General features: G+C 38.9%; 1 protein-coding gene across 5 annotated transcripts in view; it reads right to left on the bottom strand.

The window, feature by feature from the left end:
* SEC22A (SEC22 homolog A, vesicle trafficking protein) overlaps nucleotides 1-26,656 on the bottom strand; it is a 73,327-nt gene extending 46,671 nt beyond the window's left edge. The window contains exons 1-5 of one of the 5 annotated variants that reach the window (XM_063807047.1): nucleotides 26,386-26,535; nucleotides 23,727-23,824; nucleotides 20,477-20,677; nucleotides 6,200-6,363; nucleotides 4,629-4,823 (exon numbers count right to left, since the gene is read on the bottom strand). In XM_063807047.1, the coding sequence (XP_063663117.1) occupies nucleotides 4,629-4,823; nucleotides 6,200-6,363; nucleotides 20,477-20,658 (541 nt within the window). In that variant the 5' untranslated portion in view covers nucleotides 20,659-20,677; nucleotides 23,727-23,824; nucleotides 26,386-26,535. Of the gene's footprint in view, nucleotides 1-4,628; nucleotides 4,824-6,199; nucleotides 6,364-20,476; nucleotides 20,678-23,726 lie in introns of all 5 variants that reach the window. The other 4 variants (XM_063807048.1, XM_516699.8, XM_063807049.1 and 1 more) reach the window with 4 other exon arrangements.
* Between the last annotated feature and the right edge of the window lie 887 nt (nucleotides 26,657-27,543).

Here is a 27,543-nt window from a genome sequence, read left to right as displayed (position 1 = left end):
TTCAAATTATTTTCTAGGGTCACTTGTTTTCATCCTAAAGAATTTCCATTATTATTATTATTATTATTATTATTTTTGAGATGAAGTCTTGCTCTGTTGCCCAGGCTGGAGCACAGTGGCGCGATCTTGGCTCACGGCAATCTCCGCCTCCCGGGTTCAAGCAATTCTCCTGCCTCAGCCTCCTGAGTAGCTGGGATTACAGGCGTGTGGCACCATGCTCAGCTAATTTTTGTATTTTTAGTAGAGACGGGGTTTCACCATGTTGGCCAGGCTGGTCTTGAAATCCTGACCTCGTGATCTGCCCGCCTCGGCCTCCCAAAGTGCTGGGATTACAGGCATAAGCCACAACGTGCAGCCAAGAATTTCCTTTATTATTTCTTATAAGGTGTTTCTGCTAGTAACGAATTCTCTTATCTCTCATTTATCTGTAAATATCTTTACTTTGCCTTCATTTTTTTAAAAGATAACTTTGCTAGATATAAGATTCTTGGTTACTGGTAGTTTTTATTTTCTTTCTTTCAGCACTTTGTATGTCATTCCATTGCCTACTAGTCTCTATTGGTTCTGCTAAGAAGTCAGCTGTTAATCTTATTGAGGTTCACTGTAAGTGATGAGTTTTGGTTTCCTTTTAACTTTTATTTTAGGTTCAGGGACAGGTTTGTTATACAGGTAAACTCATGTAAGTGACAAGTTCTTTTTCTCTTGCTGATTTCAAGATTTTCTCCTTGTCTTTAGTTTTCAGCATTTTACTATGATTCATCTATTTGTGGATCTCTTGTGTGTATCCCATTTGGAGTTCACTGAGCTTCCTGCAAGAGCAGATTAATGTTCTTCAGTAAATCTGGGAACTTTTCAGCCATTATTTCCTCAAATATTTTTTCTGCTTTTTCTCCCCCTTCTTCTTCAGTATCCTGCCACACCTATGTTAGCATGCCCCGTTTTTTTGAGGTTCCATTCATTTTTCTTCATTCTTTTTTCTGTTTTTCAGATTAGATAATCTCTATCAATCTATCTTCAAATTGCTAACTCTTCTGCCAGTTCAAATCTATTGTTACGCCCTTCTAGTGAATTTTTCATTTTAGTAATTTTACTTAATTCCAGAATTTCCACTGTGTTTTTTAAAAATAATTTCTCTTTATTGGTATTGTCTATTTGATGCAACATTATCATACCTCCCCCTTTACTCCTTTAATAGTTTCCTTTAGTCTTTGAATACGATTATAATGACTACTTTGAAGCCTCTGTCTGTTAAATCTGACAGCTGATTGCTCTCAGAGGCAGTTTCTGTTACCTACATTCTGTCCCCTCTACCCCGTGCCCACAGTGTGTGGGTCATATTTTCCTTTTTTTTTTTTTTTGAGACGGAGTTTCGCTCTCATTGCCCAGGCTAGAGTGCAATGGTGCAATCTCAGCTCACTGCCACCTCCGCCTCCTGGGTTCAAGCAATTCCCCTGCCTCAGCCTCTCATGTAGCTGGGATTACAGGCATGTGCTACCATGCCCAACTAATTTTTTTTTTTTTTTTTTAAGTAGAGACGGGATTTCTCCATGTTGGTCAGGCTGGTCGTGAACTCCCAACCCCAGGAGATCCGCCCGCCTTGACCTCCCAAATGCTGGGATTATAGGTGTGAGCCTCCACACCTGGCCATATTTTCCTGTTTCTTTGCATGTCTTATAATTTACTGGAAATTGGACATTTTAGATAACATACTGTAACAATCTGGGTACTAGCCCACTCTCCCCCTACCACCCCTGACCAACTGGGCTTGTTATTGTTATCTGCTTGTTTACTAACTGACTGGATTATTTTAATGAAATTTGTTACCCTCTTCTCCCACATTTGTATGTGAAGTGTTGTATTCAGTCCAAATTTAAAGAATATTAACAAACTAAAGCATGTCTAGAGGAAGCTTCTAGGATGGGGAGAACTTGAAATGCCATAAATGAAAAGGCTAAGTGAACTGGAGTTTTTTTTTTTTTTTTTCTGATGGAGTCTCGCTTTGTCACCCAGGCTGGAGTGCAGTGGTACGATCTCAGCTCATTGCAACCTCCGCCTCCTGGATTCAAGCAATTCTCTGCCTCAGTCTCCCGAGTAACTGGGATTACAGGTGCCTGCCACCACACTCAGCTAATTTTTGTATTTTTAGTAGAGACAGGGTTTCACCATCTTGGCCAGGCTGGTCTTGAACTCCTGACCTCGTGATTCAAAAAGGTGCATATTTGTTACAGTTTAATTGAAAATTTTGCCCTTTGTCAATATACAATGATAAATGTGTTTGCTTTGTATTCTATAGTTGATATTGTCTTACATTTTTATTTCTTTTATTATACTTTAAGTTCTAGGATACATGTGCAGAACGTGCAGGTTTGTTACATAAGTATACATGTGCCATGGTGGTTTGCCACATCCATCAACCCATCATCTATATTAGGTATTTCTCCTAATGCTATCTCTCCCCTTGCCCCCCACCCCTTGACAGGCCCCCGTGTGTGATGTTCCCCTCCCTGTGTCCATGTGTTCTCATTGGTGAATTGGAGATATTTATATGAAGTAGACTAGTCTAAGAGGATGGAAAGGACACACAGTTGCTGACTTAACTGTTATTCTGGTTCTGCTGAAGGAAGGGAGAAACAGATCACAAAACAAACTAGTAGACATAGGGAAGCTGACTTTAGCTCAATTATATAAGGAAGTTTTTTTTTTCCTAAAGCCTTAGGTTGGAATAATTTTCTTAAACAAATAGTCTGACAATGGCGTATGCTACCTTATAAAATAATGAGGTGTTCATTTTAAGCAAAAGTTTATATCATTTCACAACTGTTGACGATAGTATTCCTTCTTTGGGATGGGAGGTTTGAGCAGACGATCACTAAAGTATTTACACCTTCCGTGACAGTCAAGAACCCTGGCCTTGAATGTAGCCATTTTAACAAAATGCAAAGCACTTTACATGCCTATAAATATGCAGTACAAAGAACCTATTTTTCATTTCTAGAAAAATGTTTACAAAGAAACCTTAAATGTTTTCCTAGCCATATATGAAGATCAAATCAAAATGGATTAGACTTAAATCTAAGACCTCAAACCATGAAGTTACTAAAAGATAACATTGGGGAAACTCTCCAGGACATTGGCCTGGGCAAAGATCTCTTGAGTAATACCCCACAAGTACAGGCAACCAATGCAAAAGTGGACAAATTGCATTATATTGAGTTTAAAAGCTTCTGCTCAGCAAAGGAAACAACAAAGTGAAGAGACAACCCACAGAATGATAGAAAATATTTGCAAACTGACAAGGGAATGTGAATCCCTATATTCATCTGACAAGGGATTAATAACTAGAATACATAATGAGCTCAAACAACTCTATATGAAAAAATCTAATAAGCCAATTAAAAAATGGGCAAAATATCTGAATAGACATTTCTCAAAAGAGACATACAAATGGTAAACAGGTATATGAAAAGGTGCTCAACATCACCGATCATCAGAGAAATGCAAAACAAAACTACAACGAGACATCATTTCACCTCAGTTAAACTGGGTTTTATCCAAAAGACAGGCAATAATGAATGCTGGTGATGACGTGGAAGAAAGGGAACACTGTTGGTGGGGATGTAAATTAGTACAACCACTATGGAGAACAGTAGTAGTTTTGAGGTTCCTCAAAAACTAAAAAGAGAAGTATCATATAATCCAGCAACCCCACTGCTAGCTATATACCCAAAAGAAAGGAAATCAGCATATCGAAGAGACATCTGCATTCTCATATTTACTGCAGTATATTCACAACAGGTAAGACCTGCAAGCAACCTAAGTGCCCATCATCAGACAAATGGATAAACAAAATGTGGCACACATACACAACAGAGTATTATTCAGCCATAAAAAAAGAATGAGATCCTATGATTTGCAACAGCACGGATGAACTGGAGGACATTTTATTAACTGAAATAAACTAGGCACAGAAAAGAAAAGTTTACATATTCTCACTCATTTGTGGGAGCTAAAGTTTAAAACAACTGAACTCATGGAGATAAGAGAGTAGAATTTTGGTTACTGGAGGATGGGAAGGGTAGGGGGGGTGGGAGAAAGGGGGATGGTTAATGGGTACATAATATAGTTAGCTAAAATGAATAAGATTTAGTACTTGATACCACAATAGGGTGACTACAGTCAACAATAATTTATTGTACATTTAAAAATAACAGAGCACAACTGACATGTTTATAACACAAAGAAATAATAAATGCTTGAGGTGATGAATACCCCATTTACCCTAATGTGATTATTACACATTGCATACCGGTATCAAAATATCTCATGTACCCCATAAATATATTACAAACCGAATATGTACCCATGAAAATTAACTTTTTTTAATTTTAAATTTAAAAAAATGTTTTTCTAGCAAAGAGATCCTCTGAGGTTGCTATTTGAAAGTATTTTCCTGATTAGTCACACATCTGGTAGCTTACTTTATAAATCACTGAAAGGATTGCTTTGAACTTCTATATTCTCTCATGTACTTGATTTAAAATATTAGAATAAAGTAATTCATTTTCAAGAGTTTCTCAGTTTTTCCCAAGGATTTTTTTAAAATAAAATAACTGAGATCCAGAACTCACCAGAAGAAATCTTACCAGCACCTTTACAGTCAACAGAAAATGCTGATGTGACTCCATTGGCTGACCCCAGTTCGCACATGGAAATTTGATAAGGAGGCCTCAGCTTGATTTCCGTCTGCATGTCAGAAAGATTTATCTTTGTTGAAAGAGACCTGGGATTATTATATCGCTGCTTGGTCCTCTGAATGAAGTTATCTATGTAAAATAAAAAATAAATTTCCTTGCAGTCACTTGTCAATTAATCATTTCAGAATATGATGTTTATGGATAGTAAATATTACAGGTAGTTTTTCAAAATTGTTCAATTCATCATGAAATAGTCCAATATTACTTGTGTTTAATGATTAATGTATCATGGAATCATCAGTTTTACCCTCTAGAAATCAGTAATTTTAAGTAAACTAAGGATTTAACACTACCTAAGTGTATTACATCCACTTCAAGAAATTACAAAAACAAAAAACAGCTTTAACTTTAAACCAAAGTCTTGAATTTTTTTTTTTGAGACAGGGTCTTGCTCTGTCACCTAGACTGGGGTGCAGTGGTACAATCATAGCTCACTGTAACCTCAAACTCCTGTGCTCAAGTGATCCTTCTGCCTCAGTCTCCCAAGCAGCTGGGGCTACTGGTGTGAGCCACCATGCCCAGTTTATTTTTTTTTTTTTGTACAGACAGGGTCTATGTTGCCCAGGGTGGTCTCGAACTCCTAGCCTTAAGTGATCCTACTGCCTCGGCCTCCCAAAGTGCTGGGATAAAAGGCATGAGCCACCACACCTGGCCCAAAGTCTTGATTTTTATAGAGATTCCTATCTCATGAAATATTAAATCTGTCAGATTTACCAGCTGCAATTACATAAGAACACACGCTAGAAGTTGCATGTTTTTATAAATCTGTTTTCTTTTTATTGCTTACACCATTAGAATGTAGGTTTTAAAGAATAAATTGAATAAAACTAACATAAGACATTTCCTAAATATTTTCCAAGTGGAATTTTATTTTTACTATTTACAACATGGTGTTTTTTTTTTCTTCTACATCAGAAGTTGAGCAAACTACTGCCCACAGGCCAAATCTAGCCTGCTGACTACTCTGTAAAGTTTTATTAGAATATAACTGCACTCATTTACGTACTGCCTATGGCTGCTTTCGAGCTACAACGGCAGGGCTGAATAGTTGTGACAGGGACTATATGATCCTTAAAGTCTAAAATATGTACTATCTGGTCCTTTCCAGCAAACGTTTGCCATCCCCTATTCCACATGAAGCAGACTATAAAAGATTATTACAGAAACGCAAAAGTCTGAATCTCTGGCTTATAAATTTCTCATTGAGAAGTTATCCTCTGGCATTAATTCTTTGGACCAATACTCACAATCCCCTTCACAGCTCAAACACAATTTTTTTCTAATAAGCATCTAAGTAAAAAGTTACCATAATTTATAGATCATTTACCAAATTATTATATCAAAAGCAAAATAGCAGAAGTCCCCCCTCCACCCAGTATTAGATTTAAAATTGCTTATGATTGGATGCAGACAGAATAAAAAGGAAAAAAAAATCAGGCCCTTACCAAATTCAATGAAACAGTATGGTCTGACAGCAGTATTTGTCTTCATCATGTTATAAGTAGTAATGAACTCCTTCTGAAGCTCATCCAGGAAAGAGAAGGCGAGAACATTTGGGTAATTTTCAGTGCACAACATCATGTAGCTCACTCCCAGAGAGCTAATAAAACTATAGTGTAAAAAACATTGGTTTTAAAATTTCAAATTAAATCAAGGTAATTCACTGCTTCACAAGACTGGTTCTATACACCATAAACTGCTACTACGGTGGCAATGAAGATCTTAACATTTATTATATATTCTAGGAAAAAATTTAAAGGAACCAAAATATAGTACTATTTTAAGTTGTGGTTTAAAAACAGAAGACAAAAAATAGAATGTACTACAGAGGGACACACAATACGGTTCTAACATTTCAGTTATCACTTGGGGTAAAAAGCAGGGGAACGGATATACAAATGTATTGTAAGTATTACAGATAGCTTAAAGTCTAACCCTTCAATATGTTTTCCACTTTTGAGTCCAGAACCCTTTCAAGATTCTGATGACAGGAACAGTCTCCCTAGAAAGATGCCAGAACACAGAAGATTGCACACAATTTCAAGGTGATCACTGACCTCTTGAAGTCATCATTGACACACCCCAGAATCAAATCCTCTACTTTACACAGTAATTAATTATGAACCATGGGAGGGGGGAATTTATGAGTTTATATAAAAAACAAAAGGAGAAATGAGGGCTATGGCTTAAAGCAGAATGCTGAGTGTTGACTGGTAAACGTAGAGGAAGTGCTAGCAATGGAAAAATCAGCATTTTGCAACCAACATAGTAAAAATTGGATCAGGCAAGGACAATCATGGATGTTAAATCTAGGGGGAAATTTTCACGGGTTAGTATATTTGCATGGTTTTAAAATGTCTTTCCATGGATTGTTTCTTAGTTGCAAGGGGAAAATATTATACAGTAGAAACTAGGTAACTCCTTCACCATATACTCTCTAACATCATTAATGTTAGATGGACATTGTGTGTCTCCAGATGATATATCCTGAGAAAGACACATCAGCTATATAATATTCTGAGAATGCATAATTTGAATTTAATCATTAAGAAAACACCAAAATGATCAACATTCTATTTTTGAAAAGGAAAAAGTGTATTCTTTAAAAGTGCCAGGGTTGTAAAAAAGAAATAAAGGATGTGGAAATGTTGCCAATCAAAAGAAGCTAAAGAGGCCGGGCATGGTGGGGGCCTGTAATCCCAGCACTTTGGGAGGCCGAGGTGGGCGGATCATCCGAGGTCAGGAACTTGAGACCAGCCTGGCCAACATGGTGAAACCCCGTCTCTACTAAAAATACAAAAATTAACTGGGCATGGTGGTGCATGCCTGTAATCCCAGCTATTCAGGAGGCTGAGGCAGGAGAATCGTTTGAACCCAGGAGGTGGAGGTTGCAAAGAGCCGAGATTGCGCCATTGCACTCCAGCCTGGGTGACAAGAGAGAGACTCTAAAAAAAAAGAAGCTAAAGAGATATGACGACTAAATACAATACCTAACACTAGTCCAAATCCTGTGCCAAAAAGCAATAAAAAAAAAAATGCTATAAAGCATATTCCTGGGTCAACCGACAAAAAAAGGAAAGTTGGCAGTAGAGTAGATAAAGTATGGTATGAACATTAAATTTACTGAGGCTGATATGTGTACTGTGGTTAAGTAAGAGAATATCCCTAATTTTAGAAAATATACTCTGAAGTAGTTATGAAGAAAGGGGCATGGTATTTATAAGTTTCTCTCAAATGGTTCAGGAAAAAATAAATAAATCAGATAGTTAAGTAGGTAGGTAGATAAAATGAGAAGACAAATGTGGTAAAATGTTGACCAAAGGTGACTACGGGAACAGGTGTTATTTGAACTTTTCTTATTCATACAACTTTTCTGTAAGTTTGAAATTACTTCTAAATAACAAATTCAGAAATTAAAAACGAAAAAATAAGCACTGAAACATGAAAATTAACCATATTCTATTGGAAAAAAAGCTTTCTAGAATCTAGTATATACCCCACTATAATAAATAAGCAGAGCACAAAACACAAAGTAACCCTTTTTAATGAGTCACCTAAACATCATTGCATAGCACTGTCCATATAGCTGGTCTAGATCAGGGGCAGTAAAGAGCATGCAGGATGTAATTCACCACTCCTATGCTGGACTCTGCTAAACTACACAGTAATCTTTTTTTTTTTGAGACGGACTCTTGCTCTGTCACTCAGGCTGGAGTGCAGTGGCACAATCTCGGCTCACTGCAACCTCCGCCTCCCAGGTTCAAGCAATTCTCCTGTCTCAGCCTCCTGAGTAGCTGGGATTACAGGCACACACCACCACACCTGGCTAATTTTTATATTTTTAGTAGAGATGGGGTTTTACCATGTTGACCAGGGTGGTCTCAAACTCCTGACCTCAAGTGATCTGCCCACCTTGGCCTCCCAAAGTGGTGGGATTACAGGTCTAGGTCACCACGCCCGGCCTACACAGTAATTTTTACTGTAAAATTCTGATCCATACTGGTCACCTTACTATTTTCTTTCTCGAATAACATAGAAGCAGAATTTATTAATGTTTAGAATAAATATGTTCACAGGATTCAAATTTAACAAGAATGAAAAATAAAAGGGTATACTGCACTTAAAGTGTCTTATCACTCTTGCCCAGATACCCAGTTCTCCTTCCCTTGGGCAATTCAGGTTAGTAATAATTTCTTATGTATCCTTCCTGCGAGAGCTTGTAAGTAAATATGTGTGTGAATATATACATGTGACATATATATATATATATATATGAGTCCTTTTTTAAAGACCATCCTAGGCAGCCAAATGGGCTTGCCACCTACTAGTCGTCTATTACTAGTGGTATGGGATATACTAGTGGTGAAATAGTGCTGATCTTATGGTTCTAGAGTAACCTGGTTGTTCCTTTCTGAAGCATCACTTAATACACAGTCATTTAGTGCAATGTTTTTCAAAGTGCAAGTTGTAAACCACTATGTCATAAAACTAGTTTAGTGAACTACAGCATTTTCCAGAAATTGAAATAAAATATAACAGAAAATATTGGAATATTGTTTCATAAAACTTTTTAGTTTCCTATATGTGTATATACAGCGTTCACAAAGTAAAATGCATCTCTTCTTAAGGATCATAGTCAAATTAATTTAGCCATAGCATATTGCCTTTTTCTACAAATTAATATCTAAATCAAAGGCCAAAATATGCTTTGTCAAATGATTTTCTTTCCAAAAAAAATCTTCACTGTCATTATCAAAGTTCTTTGACATGTCATTAGCATTCAAATATACCCCATAATAACCTCAATAACCTGAAGATAATTGGTAACTGGCTAGCTAGGAGTTATTTGATTATCCTCCATTAATATGACTGAAGTTTTTGGAACCCATTTTTTGTATTATGTCAGAGTCTTACTGTATTTCCATATTAATAACAGAGTCAGCCACAGACACCTACAGGACAGTTTATCCCAAATGGTTTATCTTACTTGTGCTAAATGTAACTAGACAATTGTATGTGAAATAAAGGAAACCCTATGTCTTTAACATGGCATGTGAGCATTTTCAGGGAGTCTTTATTTTACTACAGTTGCAAGATTCTCTCTGAAAAGGCTATAGTGTGTTCTATAACATTATGGCTTTTCATAGTAAATTTAGTTTTATAATGCTTTATTTGAAATGCAAAGCTAGTTTTCCCAAAGTATATACAGTTCCAATTATGTTTGTGATGAAAAAAATTCTGCTTTTTCAACAATCATGGGACAGATTGAAATACTCCCACCACTTCACTGAGGACTACTCATAAAATAGTCTAAAGTCATTACAGGCATGCCAGTTTGTGCATGCTTTTGCTGTGTTCATCAGGTTCACCTAGCTAATATTTTATAGACAATCTGGTGGATGTCTATCTGCCTTGAGGAGAAAGAAGAGAAATAGTAGTAAGAGTAATAGCACCACGTAGTTTACTGACCACTTAGTATGAGCTAGGCCCTTTGCTAAGTATTTTACATATTTGGTTTCATTCTCCCAATAAAGGGGCACTATTATCTCCATTTTACAAATGAAAGAAAAGAAACTCAGAGAGGTTTAGTAACTTATCCAAGGTCACACACCATTAAGAAGCAAAGATAGGATGAAGTTAGTTGATTCCAAGGCCCACATTCTTTCCACAATACAAAACCAACTTCCATGTAGTATAGATTAACCAATTATTCCTAATTCACCAATGTTTTTTCGCTTTTTCCAAGCCACAAATCAATCTCTATTTTATTCCCTAAATTAAGAGTAATGAAACTTCAGAGTTTTGGAACCTGTATTACAGTTATCTTCTGGAAGCCCTCCCAAACACTCCACTTCATTTTGTGGAGTGTACAACTTTACTCCTCCCTCTCTACATTCCAGCCACCCACTGGCCTTATTTCAGATCCGCAAGGATGCCAACCCACTTCCAGCCCTCCCACTTCCAAACTGAGAAACTTCATGATTTTGTCTTCCCCACTTGCAATGCTCCAATTCTGAACTGGCTAATTCCTACATATCCTTCAGTTCTTAGACTGAAAGTCCTTCCCAGAACACACAATCTAAACTGATCCCACTCCTACAGTATATCATAGCAGCTGTTAGTTTTCTTCACAAACTAACCCAATTTGTAATCGTATATTAATATATTTTTGTTGCAATGTCTCTCTAATATACACACTCCATGAGAGCATGGATGATTTCTGTATTGCTCATCACTATATTCTTAGCACTTAGAATATTTTGTGTCTAGTATACCATAAGTGCTCAGTAAATAAATGAGTGCAAAGGTGGCATCATTCCTTTACTCATTTATACACTAATTTGTTGAGTATATCATGCACCGGTAATTGTACAGCTTAGTGGTATCTACACGAAGCAGCAGCTCAATAAATACTTGACTAAATGACAGAAGAGAGTAGAACTTCACTTGTCTTCTAGTTACTGTTCTCCAGAAGGCTTTATTGAGGGTTCAGGTCAGTGAATCTTCGACATGTCCTTAAGAGAGGGATGTTCTCAAGAGCCAGGTAGAATTACTTACCTTCACAGTGAGTACCCCGAGAATGGCTATGCAGGTCTCAAAGACTTGTCTGCTCTCCCTTTATCACTGTCATTACTCACACACAGACAGACACACATACAAACACACACTCTCTCTCCTCTTTTCTCTACCTTGGGCACAATTTTTAAATTGCCAAGGTTTTTTCCTACTTTGCTCTAATTTCCTTTATATTGTTTAGCTCCATTCCATTTCTGGGCTTTGGTGCCAATGGGGTTTGGTCTTTACTGGTACTGCTTTTCTTTTACCTGAGGAATTTATCCAATTTCATTATATTTTTGGTTCTCCTCCCTGGCACACCCACTAGGAACTTCTTTAGGGTCAAGTATAACCTAACAGGTAAGACTGGCAGAAGTCCAAATACCAGACATAGGAGATTTACCCCTTCTAATCACTTTGCTACAAAGCTAATTCTATAATGTGTCCAAGCCATTCCACAAGTGATTCCTACGTTCAACAAAATGAATAAATGGTTTTACACATTAAACTTTTTTCTAGTATCTAATTTGATTTACAAACTGTCAAAGAAATTTTACATATCACCAATTAAACACTGACATTATTACGACAATTCTGGCCTGTTGCACCAAACTAAATAATTAGTAATAGCAAATATCTTCCTCTCAGCAGATAGAACACCTAGCATAGGGCCAGCATTCTACTTCATAGACTCTGATGTCAAAGATATAGTCCCTGCCTGCCAGGAGCTTACCATACTACTACTGGGGATGTGCTTATCACAGTGATTTACAAACCAAGATATATACATAAAATGTAGCATGCTAAATGACAAGGTACATAGATAGCAAATGATTTAGTATTACAAACTGATTTATGAACTGATATATTATTTGTATTACATATAATATGTAATTTTCATGCTATAATTGTGCCACTATACACAGAAACTCTGCTTATCCTTTGTAGTCACATTTGCCCAGTGAATAGCTTTCCTGGGTGCAGAAAAGTTCTTTAATAGGACATACCATCTCTAATCTACTGTTAAATTTGCCAAGTATAAAAAAAATGTTTTGGGCCAGGTGCGGTGGCTCACGCCTGTAATCCCAGCACTTTGGGAGGCCGAGGAGGGCAGATCATGAGGTCAGGAGATCAAGACCATCCTGGCTAACACGGTGAAACCCCATCTCCACTAAAAAAAAAATAAAAAAATACAAAAAAAATTAGCCGGGTGTGGTGGCGGGCGCCTGTAGTCCCAGCTACTCAGGAGGCTGAGGCAGGAGAATGGCCTGAACCCAGGAGGCGGAGCTTGCAGTGAGCCAAGATCGTGCCATCGCACTCCAGCCTGGGCAACAGAGCGAGACTCCATCTCAAAAAAAAAAATGTTTTGGAATACAGCCTTCCACATTGAATTCCATTCTCTAAAATAAAGTGTTGAAACTTTAAAATATTAAATAGGGCCAGGTGCAGTGGCTCACACCTGTAATCCCAACGTTTTGGGAGGCTGAGGCAGAAGGACTACTTGAGCCCAGGAGTTCGAGACCAGCCTAGACAACAAAGTGAGATGCCATCTCTACAAAAAATTGTTTTAAATTAGCCAGGTGTGGTGATGCACACCCATAGTCACAGCTACTCAGGAGGCTGAGGCAGGAGGATCACGTGAACCCAGGAGTTCAAGGGTGCTATGAGCTGATTGTGCCAATGCACTCCTGCCTGGGCAACAGAGCAAAACCCCATCTCTAAAAATAAAAATAAAATATTGAATAGAGGGGCTCAACATTAACAAAGTGAGCATATCTTATGAATTGTATTACCACCAAATATGTCTCATAGAAAACAAGACGAAAACAAAAGACTCTGCCACTAGTGGAACAGTAAGGAGATAAGAATGAGGGCTCAGTAACACTGAGTGTCCACTACATGTAGCATTTTACCAGGAACTTTCTATTTTCTCACTTACTCCTTTCTTACATGGCCAACTTTCAATTACCCTCCAATGGTGAAGCGCCAAATCATGAATAAATCATCCTATGAATACAAGACCCATTTTCACCACAAATTTTAACATCATTAAAAAGGAAAATATTTATTAATATGAAATATGCCAGATGATGGTAACTTACAACAGTAACCTAAAGGAGAATCTGAGATCATTTTAAGAAGTCAATGGTAATTACACCATGAGAGACCTGGATAAAACACAGAACAAGCAAAGTTTGCCTTTGACATCTTTATTTCCTTTTCTTCAGAGTTAATCTCCCAATTCACCCTTTCTCACTTCCCTAACACAGCCACACTCCAGGGAATGAAGATCCTGACTTTTTTAGATAACTGATCAGATAATCCCTAACTTACATATTGGGTATATTTCCCAAAGCTTATTGCACCTAGATCTCATTTTCCCACAGAAACTGTACTATAACAGTAATTAGGTTCCTAGGCCAGTTCACAAGAGCCTATTTAACATATATGGTGCTGAAAAGCTGTACATTTTGCCATAATAAGCAGGAGAAAAGGAATGTGATACTAGTAATGAGACAAAATAGGAAAATTGAATACCCAGGTTATCTCCTTCCCCCAACTAGTTTAGTAGTTATAGGTTGGTTGCATTTCCCTGCCACACCCTCTCCCCGCCAAACACCTAGTCTACAATGAGACAATGCTGTCCCATCAATTTTAGGATTCACACATACTCTGTTCCTCATTATTATTGACCAAAAAAAGAGGGGGGTGGTATTTCCCTTCATTCTCTTCCCTGGTTCATTTCTCTCTCCATAAAAAGTGAAAAGAATTGGGAGAATTAGGAACACATGCTGCCAAGAAAGGGGTTAAGGGTAAAGAGCAGCAGCCATTTTTTACCAGATAATAATGCGATGCCTGAATCCAAAAGATTGTGGTTCATATATATCATTTACTATTTTTGTGACGTTGAAGGAGCTCCTTTACATTCCTAAGTCTCATTTACCTTATCTGTAAAATAGGGTAGTGATAGCACTACCCAGCATCTACCTGCCCAGCATCCCTTCCCTCTTTCCCTTTGGGGAATTACCTTCAGTGCCATTCTGTATGGCTTTGGTAAAACTCAAAGGGGTAAGGACATGTGATGCAGTCTTAGCCAAATAAGAGTACCTCATCCCCTCTGACTACAATGATTAATCAGTCTAGAAATGGTCAATTATACAAGCAAAGACAATGTCTTGTTCTTGAGACATGGAGAGGAGTTGCTCAGTTGGACTGAAGTAAGCCTGGAGCTGTCTGTGTAGTGCTTTCAAGTCGTAGAGAGTATCTATCTGCAAAAGGTGAGAGACTGTAGAAATGAGAAAGATTCCTGATAACATCTGTGAAGCCAGCTCCACCACTACCCTTCAAAATACCCATTTTTCCTTAAGCTAATTTGAGTTGTGTGTCTGCCCCTGGCAATGGAAAAGAGCTCTATTTAATAGCCCTTCACAGAGCTGTTAGAAAGCTTAATGATAATGTCAGTAAAGTACCTGGCAATAGCAAGTACTCAATAATTGGGTTATAGTTTAAGTTGTTACTCTAGTAATCAGAAAATTTCCCAAAAGAGTGAAAGGGAAACACTGCTAGACACTAAAGCCAAAACGCAGGTAAGCCTAAAACAGTATTCCTGGCTGGAGGTAGCAGTGTAGGGAGAAAGTGAACCCTCATGCAAGGAAAGAACATTAGGAGGCTCACAGCGATTATACGGCTTCAAATGAATTCACAGTGAAAGAACTAAAAGATTTTACTTCTTGCACTAAAATTCACAATAGGATATGACTGGCTTCCCAAAAGGTATTTGTCTTTTCAGCATCTTACTGTTTAAATAAAGAGATTTCAAAATGTACAACTATGATTTTTAAATCTCTAAAGCCAATTGCAAAGTTTTAAAGATCTCAGATGACCCAACCTAATTTCCATATGGTTCATACTTACTTTAGCCATGTTTTTTTCTTAAGTGGTAACATAAGTTTATTCATTAAAAATTCATTACAGTCTAAGGAAAGTACCCTTCGACTTATAAAACAGATGAATTCCTTAAAATTTTATATAGAGAGAATTGGAATATCACTATAGAATGTGAGAAGAAATCACAAAACTGAATACCCCACACTACACACCATCCTGCCCAATCAACAAGGTTTCTCTGGCACTCTGAATGCTGTCATATTCCTAAAACAACCATCCCTCATTTAGTAGCTACTACGACATGCGCAAGGAACTGTGCTAGCACAAGCCATGCTCCACAGAATGTCCTTCATTGGCGAAACAGAAGTATCCAGCTACTACATTCATTTGAAATTCATCATTTTCCCAATACAGAAGAGAAGAAAACTAAAGGAATTTTCTCAATTTTATTTTATTTTTAAATTTTATTTATTTATTTATTTTGAGGCAGAGTCTCACTCTGTTGCCCAGGCTGGAGTGCAGTGGCACGATCTCAGCTCACTGCAGCCTCCGCCTCCTGGGTTCAAGTGATTCTCTTGCCTCAGCCTCCTGAGTAGCTTGGATTAGAGATGTCCATCACCACACCCGGCTTTTTATTTTTTATTTTTTTTATTTTTAGTAGAGACAGGGTTTCACCATGTTGTCCAGGATGGTCTCAACCTCCTGACCTCAGGTGATCTGCCAGCCTTGGCCTCCCAAAGTGCTGGGATTACAGGCGTGAGCCACCAGACCCAGCCTAATTATCTCAATTTTAAATGTTACTCCCCTGATTTTTTTTTCTTTCAAACTCTGGTCTTCCCTTGCCTATTCAACTAGAATTTAATGTGAGGTATCAACTGATTTGGCACATAATTATATACTTAGTGATTTTGAGATTCTGTAAAGAAAGAGTATCTCAATTTCTACACAAATTTGAAAACCACAATGCCAAGAGTTGAGGAATCAAAAATAGTATAAGCCATGGCAGATCAATTCCCTCAATGAGTTACAACCCTGTTATAAAGAGAGGATGGAGAAATAAAATTAAATTAAAAATAAGAAATTTTAATAAGTGATGAAAAAGGCAGTCAACCAAGTTCTACAGGTGATCTGTGAAAGGAGTGAGATCATTAGAGACATAAAATAGTAATGAGAAAGAAGGTGATTCAAAAGAAGTAGGGTTTGAAGGAAAGAAGCATTTAATATGGCTAGGAGAAAAGAGGGACAGCATGGTGGCAATCTCAGGCTGTGCTATGATGTTGCTACGGCAGACCTGTGAGTTTTATCTAGCAAACTCATAGTTGTTAGAAAAACAGTTGTGGTGTGAGAATTTTAAGTCAGGTAACACACACAAATTCTCAATTTTACGCATTTCAGTCTAAGCTCAATGTCATATAAGGTAACAACCTCATTAAACAGAAACTAAACCACAAGATGTCTTATCAATGATAGAAAACATATGAAATCCAGGTCCTTGTCAGGAACTAGAACTAGAACTTCTGTTTTCCAATCCTTATTGAAGGTTTGGTACAAAAAAACATGCATAGACATTTTTCTATGCATGGCTCTGAAATGCATTTATCTGAATTGTATTCTTGAACTAGACCAGATTAGACTTCTGCTGATTTATCCCACTCCTAAACTCTCATAATTATAGTTGCTGGAAGAATGTTATCCAAATGCTGTCCTCTTTATGTACTTCAGGTCTCAATAACAGGAAAAACAATGTTTTTATCCAATGGACACTAAATCCTATGGATTACCCCCTTTGCTTTGGCCACAAGGAGACTCAACGGTAATATCTGCAACCTTTTTCTAACAAATGGATGGACTATCTAGTTTGCATCTCCAGAAGGAAATGTTACCTCAGTTTATTATTCTCCTATCTCTATTTTCCTTCTTTTGACTCCCTTACTTGGCCCCTTGAATTTTTTTTTTTCCTAAATTGCCTCAAATCCTTTGTGTGGAATAAGCTGGAGTACAACTAACTAAAACTAAATGATACAAAATCTAGAATTTTCAGTTAAATAGAATGAAGGGATGTTAAAACGTTACATTTTACTTTACTTTTAAGAAAAGTCAAAATAAATTTTTTTAATTTTAAAAAAGAGTCAAAAGAAAAAAAATTGCAAAAGTTTAAGTCCAGCACACCTACCAGAATTAATATACATTCAAGCCAATCTCCTATAACTTTGATATTTGTTTATACCACTATACATTCACAAATAAAACTCAGAATAATGACCCAGGACACTAACAGAGCCTATTAAATAAAATATTGAAATATTTCAAGTTTTTCCTCTAAAAAAATAGAAGTAGGTTGAGACATCATTTTACATATATTTTAATCACCATAATCACAATATTTTCTAATTAAACCCTCAGAAACCCCAATTAAATATAACATCTTACCATTATCCAGGTGATCTAAGAAATTGTGGACATTCTCCAAGGTTCTAACCTGGGCCCTCTCTCTAAACCCAGTAGGCACTTCTCCCCTCACAATATCAACCACATCTACATGAATGATTCCAAAATCTCTATCCCATCTCCACTGGACTACCTTGTCAAAACCTCAATTTATTTATTTTATTTATATATATTTTTTGAGACAGGGTCTTGCTCTGTCACCCTGGAATGCAGGGGTGAGATCATGGCTCACTGCAGCCTCAACCTCCTAGGCTCAAGCGATCCTCCCACGTATGTCGCCACAGTAGCTGGGACTATGTCACGCCTGGCTAATTTTTTAGTTTTTTGTAGAGACAGGGTCTCCCCATGTTGCCCATGCTGATCTCAAACTCCTGGGCTCAAGTGATCTGCCTGCCTCGGCCTCTCAAAGTGCTGAGATTACAGGTGTGAGCCACTGTGCTTGGCCTAAAACCTCAAGTTAAATAATTAAAGTGGGCCAGGTGCAGTGGCTCATGTCTGTAATCCCAGTACTTTGGGAGGGCAAGCAGGAGGATCACTTGAGCCCAGGTGTTTGAGGTCAACCTAGGCAACATGGTGAGACCTCATCCCTACTAAAAATAAAAAAATTAGCTGGGTGTGGTGGTGTGCACCTGTAGTCCCAGCTACTCAAGAGGCTGAAGTGGGATGATCGCTTGAGTCCAAGAGGTTGAGGCTCAGTGAGCTGTCATCATGCCACTGCATTCCAGCCTAGGTAACAGAGCAAGCCCCAGTATCTTAAAAAAATGATCAAAATGGAGCTTCATTATCTTTCTCTTCTGCCTCACACCTCATAAACAGTCTGTTTCAAAGATCTCATTTCTGGCAATGACACCAACATTCTGTCCAATTCCAAGGCTTCAGTCATCTTTGCCCCTTCCTTCTTTTCATCTCTGGTATTCCATCCTATCCAGCTTGGTCACTTCTTTTGAAGTGATCCAACTTCGAAGTGATCCCCAATCAAACTATTTCTCATTATCATTCTAGTTCTTTTGGTGTTCTAATTTTCATTTGCACGTTTATTTTCTTACTTCAGGCCCTAATAAGTTGGCCTCTCTGCCTTATCTCTCTCCTCTTGGACTGTCCACTCACCCTAAGTTCCACTGTCTCAGGATTGTTTTTATCAAGTCACTTCCCTTGAACCTGCAGCACAGCTTCCTATAACATATTACATCAAAGTCACATCCTTCAATCTGAACTTTTAGGGCGATCCAGGATCTGGCCCCACAATGATTATCACGCATGTCTCACAACTATCCATAAATCACCATCCACTGACCCAGGATAAGCATGTTAATACACCTACCATGCTAAGTCACGTTCTTTGCTTATTCTGCCTCTCCTCCGTACACCTGGAATGCCCTCCTCCCTGCCTTAGCCAACTCTTATTAATTCTTCAGGACATGGCTCATGTCTCATCTCAACAACGAAGCCCTCTGCTTATTATATCCTATATGGACTGTGTTTTTACCTTATTTCCTTCTGTATGCATAATCAATATCCAGCTTGATATCAGACATTAATTGTTCTCTAATTGTTTCACGTCTAAGCTTTCCAAGGTGGTCTCATCCATTCCCATGGTTTTAATCACAAACTGTAAGCTGACTTCCAAATCTAAATGTCTATACTTGTCCTCTTCACTAAGCTTCAGACTCATATATCCAGCTGCTTACCTAGCAGTGCCCCTTGGATGTCTAATGGGCATCTCAGATTTAACATGTCCAAACAGAACTCTTACTTTTTACCAATGAGACGCACTTATCCTCTCCTTTCTTGCTCATTTCAGCTACATTATTCATCCAGTTCCTCAGGCCAAAAAACTACAGGTGATTATTCTTCTTTTACCTTCACATCCCATTTCAATCCAGTAGGAAGATTTGCTGGTATTAATCCCAAAATATAGCCCCAATCTAACTACTTCTATTCATTACCACCCTAGCTCGTTACAATCAGCACCTCCACCTGAACTTCTCTGAGTCTTCCATCTGACCTCTCTGCTTCCACTTTCTCCTTTATTCTTCACAGTGCAGGCAGAATGATCTACTCTAAGCCAAATGAAATCATGGAACTCTATAGCTTAAAACTACCCAATGGCTTCCTACTGCATTAGACTAAACAGACTAACAGACTCCAAATTCACTACATAACTTGCCCCATTCCTACCTTTCTGGCCTCACTTTCTGCAACTCTATTAATTGTCCATAATTCTTCAGGATCACTGGTTTTCTTTCTGTCTCTTGGCATGTAAAAAAGGGCTTCTCCACTGGCTGCTACCTCTGCCTTGCTCTTCATCCACAGCATCCTTCATATAATTACCTCCTCTCTCATCTTTTAGGTCTCTGCTCAAATGTCACCCTCTCAGAGAGTCTCTTGACCACAATAAATAGTCACTCTCTATCCCATTGCCCAGTTTTACTTGATTTGTATATGACTCAGTGATAAGTGCTACCCCCTCCCACTACATGTAAGCTGCTTCAGTTCTTTGAGGGCAGATATCAGGTAAAAATTTTTTATTTCCAATTATAGTTTGCTTACTACAACCCTAGGTATGTAAGAATGCAAATAAATATTTAGTGATCAACTTAAAAGAGGAATATCTATGATCTGCACAACTATAAAATTTCCCAGAGCCAGATACAAAGAAACTACAAAAAGGCTGCTGCTGACATGATGACTATTTAGTATAAGTTCAGAACAATATGATGCTCGACTTGAACAGGTTTTCCTAATCACTCCTTTCTATTGCAACCACTTAAACTTCATTAAAATGACAACTACTGGGCAAATGAGTCAAATGAAGCAAACTGAAGTCTTACTTAATGTTATAATGTCCAGTTTTCAGTGTACATCTATCAGGAAGTTGAGCAAGTTTCCTCGAAAGCATTTTAAAATACTTTCTGCACTCCTGCATTCCTGTGCTTTGTTCATAATCAGTAGAAGCAGAAAGTGGCAGTCCATCTCTGACACGAATGACTGAGGCAGATAAAATCATAGACATTTCAACCAACAGAGAAGACCTAAAACAAAATGAACAATTTGGGTTACATAAAAATTAAAGCCAAACTTGATAAGCATATGTAAAAATGTTCAACTTACTAGTAATATAAGAATAGTAATTAAAATGGCCAGGTGGATAAGCATATGTAAAAATGTTCAACTTACTAGTAATATAAGAATAGTAATTAAAATGGCCAGGTGTGGTGGCTCACACCTGTAATCCCAGCACTTTGGGTGGCTGAGGAGGGTGGATCACAAGATCAGGAGTTTGAGACCAGCCTGGCCAACATGATGAAACCCCTTCTCTACTAAAAATACAAAAATTAGCCGGGCATGGTGGTGCACACCTGTAATCCCAGCTACTCAGGAGGCCAAGGCAGGAGAATTGCTTGAACCCGGGAGGCAGAGGTTGCAGTGAGCCGAAATCACGTCACTGAGCTCCAGCCTGGGCGACAGAGTGAGACTCCGTCTCAGGACGAAAAAAAAAACAAAAAACTAATTAAAACAACATACTATGCTTCACTTAAAATATAGCTTTTGTTTTTTTTTTTTTTTTTTTGAGACAGCATCTTGCTCTGTCACCCAGGCTGGAGTGCAGTGGCACCATCTTGGCTGACTGCAACATCCACCATCCAGGGTTCAAGCAATTCTCATGCCTCAGCCTGGGTTCCCATGCCACAGCATAGGATGTGGCTGGGACTATAGGCGCCTGCCACAGTGCTGGGATTACAGGCATGAGCCACCACACCCAGCCACATTAGCTTTTTAAAAAATAATACTTCTGTCTGGCATTCTCATAAGTACAGATGGAAGTAAAAACTGGTACAAACAGTTCTCAAAATGATTTGGCAATTTCAACAAGAGTCTGAAGGCATACCTTTTAACCTCAATAAATTTAAATATATACCTGTCTTGAGAAAAATAATCAGAAATCCAGGCAAAATTTTAAACAGAAAGACATTCTTCCACTCAAATAACTGAAAGCAATCTAAATATCCTATAAAATGGTGATGGTTAAGTAAATTATAGTATATTCATATAACAGAATATAATGCAGCAACTAAAAGTTATGTTTGTGGAGAAAGTTTAATAATGTGGTAAAATGCTTACATGTTAAGGAGAAAAAAGTAGGATAAAAATTGCAAATGTTGTTTTACACAAACATAAGGATAAAGGGACGAAGATAAAGAGAAGGAAAAAGGGATTGAAAAACGGATGCAGAAAAAGATGCCAAATTAAGAATATGCTCACCTCTAAGAAATGGTATTATTGGTTATTATTATTTTATAATTTCCTAAATGTTCTCAATATTCACAGTAGACATATACTACTTCTATAATCAGAAAAAAATTATTTAAAATAAATCCTAAAGCTAAAGGAATATTGGTTTTAATGTTGTTCTCAATCTTTTTACCAGAAAGTAAATCTTAATGGCCTATTTTATTGGATTCTCTTCTTGCTTTACAAAAACAGATGAAAGGACTTCACAGGCCTGAGTCTGAAGGAACTCAGGTCAACAGTCACTCAACCTTTCATAAAATACACAGTGGCTCTCAAACTTTAGCTTGCATAAGAAGTTGAAAGTTTAGTTAAAAATGCAGATTTCTGAGCTCTGCCCTCAAAATTCTGAACCACTGACTGTGGGATAGGGCTTGACAATTTGCTTATTGTCTAAGGCCCATACTTTTTAAAACATTAAATTAAAACATGTTCACTATCTAAGATTAAGTAATAACTCTTCTGTCAGGCCATCAAAGCACAATGTCACTAAAGGCTTCCTCACTAGTGGTGAGGCAACTGGTGAAAATTCAAAAATCTGATAAAAATCTCACAGGCATTTTTGCAAAAATATTGTATCTTAGAGACTAAATTAATCCTTACCTGCCCACTTAATCTAGGTCAATATTATCTCATTCCAAAAAGGAAAAAATGAGTTAGTAATATATATAAAAAAAAACCACAGAAAACCAGTTGTTACAAAGCTTGTAAATCAGGAGCTGATAGTTTTCACTGCTGTGTGAAGTCAAAATATGACTTCCCATTCATGGTGATAACTGATCTGACAATAAAAATTAACCCAACTAATAAATCTAATGCATTAAGTTCACTATCCCTTTTTCCTCTTTTCATGAGGAAAAAGGAGCAATCTCTAGGTGTTACTGTGTCATTACCCTTTTTTTGTTGTTTTTTTGTTTTGTTTTGTTTTGAAACAGGGTCTCACTCTGTTGCCCAGGCTGGAGTGCAATGGCTCACTGCAACCTCTGCCTCCTGGGTTCAAGCGATTCCCCTGCCTCATCCTGCCAAGTAGCTGGGATTACAGGTGCCCGCCACCATGCCTGGCTAATTTTTGTATTTTTAGTAGAGATGGGGCTTAACTGTGTTGGCCAGGCTGGTCTCAAATTCTGACCTCAAGTGATCCACCTGCGTCGGCCTCCCAAAGTGCTGGGATTACAGGTGTGAGCCACTGCGCCCAGCCTCAAATTTTCCTAATATGTACTTTAGCCTTTAACCAAAAGCAGAACACAGCAGTTACATTCCCTGTCAAAATTATTACAAGGTTGTCAGAGAATGGTTTCTACTTACATAGATAAGATTTTTCTTAGGGAAAAAATTAAACCTCTTTCTACCACAGTAATTTGATTCAGCATCCAAAGCACTTGAATTTAAGCCTGACAAACGGGGATGAATGTCCAACGATCAACGTCAGGCTTAACTAATTTGTAGACAGATTCCAATCACCTTAGGCTAAGCTGTCTCTCCATCAAGTCAATAAACATACTCCTACTTTTTTTCTTTTTACCACGGATTCATAATATAGTTTGTTGTTTTTTTTAAACTAATCTTATCTGGACTGTGCTAGCAGAAAAGGAAATCTGTCCATGTCAGGCCTAAGCTAGGTTAAAGTATCTTTAAGGTCTTAAGGAGGGTTGTGGTTGGGAAAATCCCAAGGAAGAACCAGTGGAACTGTGGAAAGCAAGAGATTACAACAATTGCATGGGAAGATTTAGGAGTTTTTAGCTTATCGGGGCCATAGATAAATGTTTAGGGCACTGGGCCATTTCTCCTCACCTTTAATACAGAGAAAATATTACACCTGCCTTTGTACAGCAGCAGTTAACTCATAGGGAACCTGAATAGTGGCTATTTTTTCCTCTCCCCATCAGCAACTGTTGGAGGAAAAAGCACAAGCTAGAATCTAGGTAAATATGGGTAAACTTTTATGTAAAGGCTGAGGAAAATAAATTCCCACAATGCCAAACTACTATAGTAGTGGTTAGCAAGTTCCTGGACCCAAGATAACAAGACACCCCTCTTCTTCAGAACCTTGTAGGGGTAATGACTACGGGCTCAATGTCTCAGGAAGTTATCTCTCAAAAGGTAATAAACAAAGCCCAACATATAAGTGGATTTTGTATATACGTTCTAACCAAATGCTTTCACAAATGCCACTTTTAAGATAAAAACATTTTATACTGGCGGCAAAAGCACTCATATTTATTTTAGTTCATAACTTCCCAGTCTTCAGTCATCCAAGTACCACTTTCAGAATTATCTTCATCCACCTGTACTATTTACCTAATATTGGTATTTGAATTGACTTACTTTTCTTGCCCTTTATTTTTTAGCAATAATATCTGTGAAATCAGTTTTGAGATGTTAAGTTTCTCTCCTAATTTAAATTAAATGAACTTGTTTCATTCAAATATGTATGTGTGTGAAAATTTGGGGAGAATTTTTTAATGTTCATTTGCTTATCAAATTATCTTGCATATGTGACAGTACCGAAGTTTGGGAAACAATACCAATATGGTACATATTATTTTATTAAAAGTGCTCGCTGAGGGTGGGGGATAGATTGGGTGATAAAGAGGATGGAATTTCCGCCATTTTGCCTATGCCTTCTACCTCACTAGCAGTGTTTGACATTCCTATTATGGGTGCTTGCACTGCACAGTATGTATAAGACCTCAGGCTTCACAACAGATTTTACCCACATCTAGGACAGGGCCCCCAGTACATGCTCAAATGTGTCAATCCCAACATTTTTATAGTGCCACATAGTTCACAGTTGGGTAGGTAAAACCACCATTTTACAGATGAGGAAACTAAGGCTCACTTTCTCAGTGTCACCCTGCTAGTATATAGCAGAACTGGTACTTCGGTCTAAGTTTCTAGTATCTCTACATCACTATGCTTCATCAGTCTCCCAAAACCAACAAGACGCAAGAAACCAGGGATATAGAAACTAGCTATTCACTTGCTGCCTGGGTTCTAATCCTGGCTCCACCATCTACCAGCCATGTAAATTTGGGCAAGCTTTGCCTTTCTATATCTCAATTTCCACATCTATATATTGTGCCTACTAATAGCATCTATCTCATAGGCTTGTTTTAAAGATGACAATAGTATCTATCTCATAGGATCATGTAAAGTGCCTGAAACATTGCCTTGTAACATGCTAAAACCACTACATTAAATATTTGCTATATTATTTATTGATTACTCTCCATGGACCACGCACTTTATACACATTACCTCATTTAAGCCTTCCAAAAACCTGTGAGATAGGTATTATTAGTTCCATTTTACCTTTGAGGAAATTCAAGCCCAGAAAGCTTGAGGAATTTTTTTTAATCCCTAAACGAGTAGGTGACAAAGTAGGGATTTAAACTCAGGCCCAATTCTAACAACTCTGTGAGACACTCAAGGAAGGTCACAGGCACCCCTGTGATAGGACCTAGGCCTCTTTCATATACCAACATAAGATATACTTCGATTTTAACCAGTTGCATGCAAAAAAAAAAAAAAGGCACTAAACAGATGTGACGGTTTTCAACATAGGAAATACCCGAATGTCCCATTACTTTAGGATATGGTCACAGGTGTCAGAGTCAAATACTGAATGAACCTTAATATATCAGAAATTGTAGGTACCATTTAAGGCATTGCCTGATTCCTTACAATCTTAGCATGTAAGCAAATATCAGTAACATGGAAAGTGATTCAGAGTTTGAAAAGTGGCTGTTCCCCTGACTGAAGATCCCAACATCTCCAGTCTGGTGGCTGATACTTTTGCTCTGGGCTAGGCTTTGCCTTGGCTGAATAGGCATAGGAGGGACTGGTTCTCAAGCTCGCCCCCTGCCCCAGGTGGATGATCCAGGAAACTAAGCAGCAGGGAAAAATTATCTTAAGCTGTCTTCACTGGCAGAGAGATTCAAGCCAGCTGGGGCTTGTCCTTTTCTTTTGGAAGCCTCCTCCACTTGCCGAGCCAATTGCTCAGGTCTCCCTTCTGCCACATCGTTCCCAAAGTGACTCTTGAGACAGGGTCTCAAGAGATTTCCGTGAGCCAACGCGGGCAAATATCTGGGCTCAGTGCTCACTCCATCCCCACAAGACGTAAAGTAAGACACTGGTTCAAGTCCCATTCTGCCTAAAAGAAATAGGAAATGCCACCTCAAGCTCTCATGGGCCACCTACACAGGTAGATCACCGTGTTTCTGACACCTGGGCGCCAGGGAATCCCCACCACCATGCTGACAGCCAAGTGCGACTGTCCCTCCCCTTCAGACACTCCTTTCCTGGCTGCCCAATACCCGAGGCGGCTCAGACGAGGCGCAACCGCCGCCCGCCTGGCCCCAGAGAACCCTCAAGTCGAAGGGGACGGGGTCCCCGCTTGCCCGTCCCTCCAGAGCTCCGCGGCCCCGACCCCCACCCCAAAGGCACGGACTTGGCTCCTGCCCGTGGGGTAGGTCTTCAGTCCCGAGGGCGAAGACCGAGGCTGTGGCGAGAGGCAGGGAGAGCGAGCGGAGAGGCTGGCAGGGATTCGAACGACCCCTAAGAAAGGAAGAAGAGGACTGGGAGGGGCCGGGGAGTACCTGTCGAGACGGGCCCCGCCGCTCCGAGTGACGCGCCCCGCAGTGCATTGTGGGGCCTGGGAGGGACCTTTCGGCGGGGCTGCGGCGCGTCCAACGTGGCTCGCGCCCGCGGAATCAAACCACGCCCCCGTTCCCTCGGCTCGCCCAGGCCAATCGGGTTCTGCAGGAAGGACACAACAACCCGCCAGCTCCCGGGGCCCTCCTTAGTCCCACCCGCTCCAGGAGAGATTGGCAGCTTCTCTCGCACCTGCGCCAGAAAAGTACAGAATCCTCCGATGACAGAACTACGTTGACTTCAGAAATATGGCCAATGTCTTCCGCTCGCCGCCCTGTTTCTGCAGGCATTTTGTCTCTCACACGCGGCCCTACAGCAGACACTTATAAAGGGGATAGGGAGAAAAGCCCCCTCTGGGTGGGCAAGGAGAAGACCTGGCCCCGTCTATTCCCACACACAAGGAAACTAACCATGGCAGAAAAGTGCCAGATACTGACCCTGAGACCCCTTCCAGCCTTCGCATCGGTCATGCATTATTAAACAGGCATTTCCTGACTGTTTACCATGTGCCAAGCACCGTGTTAAGCACGGGGTTACAGGAGTGGACATAACGCTTGATGGAATTTAAGGAGTAATCGAAGCAAGAGACATTAAAGCATAAATAGTTAGTTACAGAATTATAAATTGTCAGTATTGGGAGGGAAAATTAGTGGGTGCAATGATCAATTAATTTTGGACTATCAGGGAAGAGACCTCTGAATAAGTGCCTTTTAAGCGGCAGGCATATTAAAGAGACTTAGAGAATGTTCCCCGCCAAGGAAATATTGTGTGAGGTTGTTGGGGCATGAAAGAACTTCGTGTGCTCTAGGAACTAAAAGGAAGTCAGTGTGGATGGAGTGTAGGGAGCAAGGAGAAACTTTGCCCGTTGACCTTAAGATATCTTCCAAAATACAGCCGGAAATCTGTAATGTGGCCAATAAGAGCCAGCATGGTCTGGCCCTTGTCTCATCTCAGC

The sequence above is a fragment of the Pan troglodytes genome, chromosome 2 (assembly GCF_028858775.2).
Source record: "Pan troglodytes isolate AG18354 chromosome 2, NHGRI_mPanTro3-v2.0_pri, whole genome shotgun sequence".
NCBI classification, from domain to species: Eukaryota; Metazoa; Chordata; class Mammalia; order Primates; family Hominidae; genus Pan; species Pan troglodytes.
This window is presented reverse-complemented; position numbering and strand designations above follow the sequence as displayed.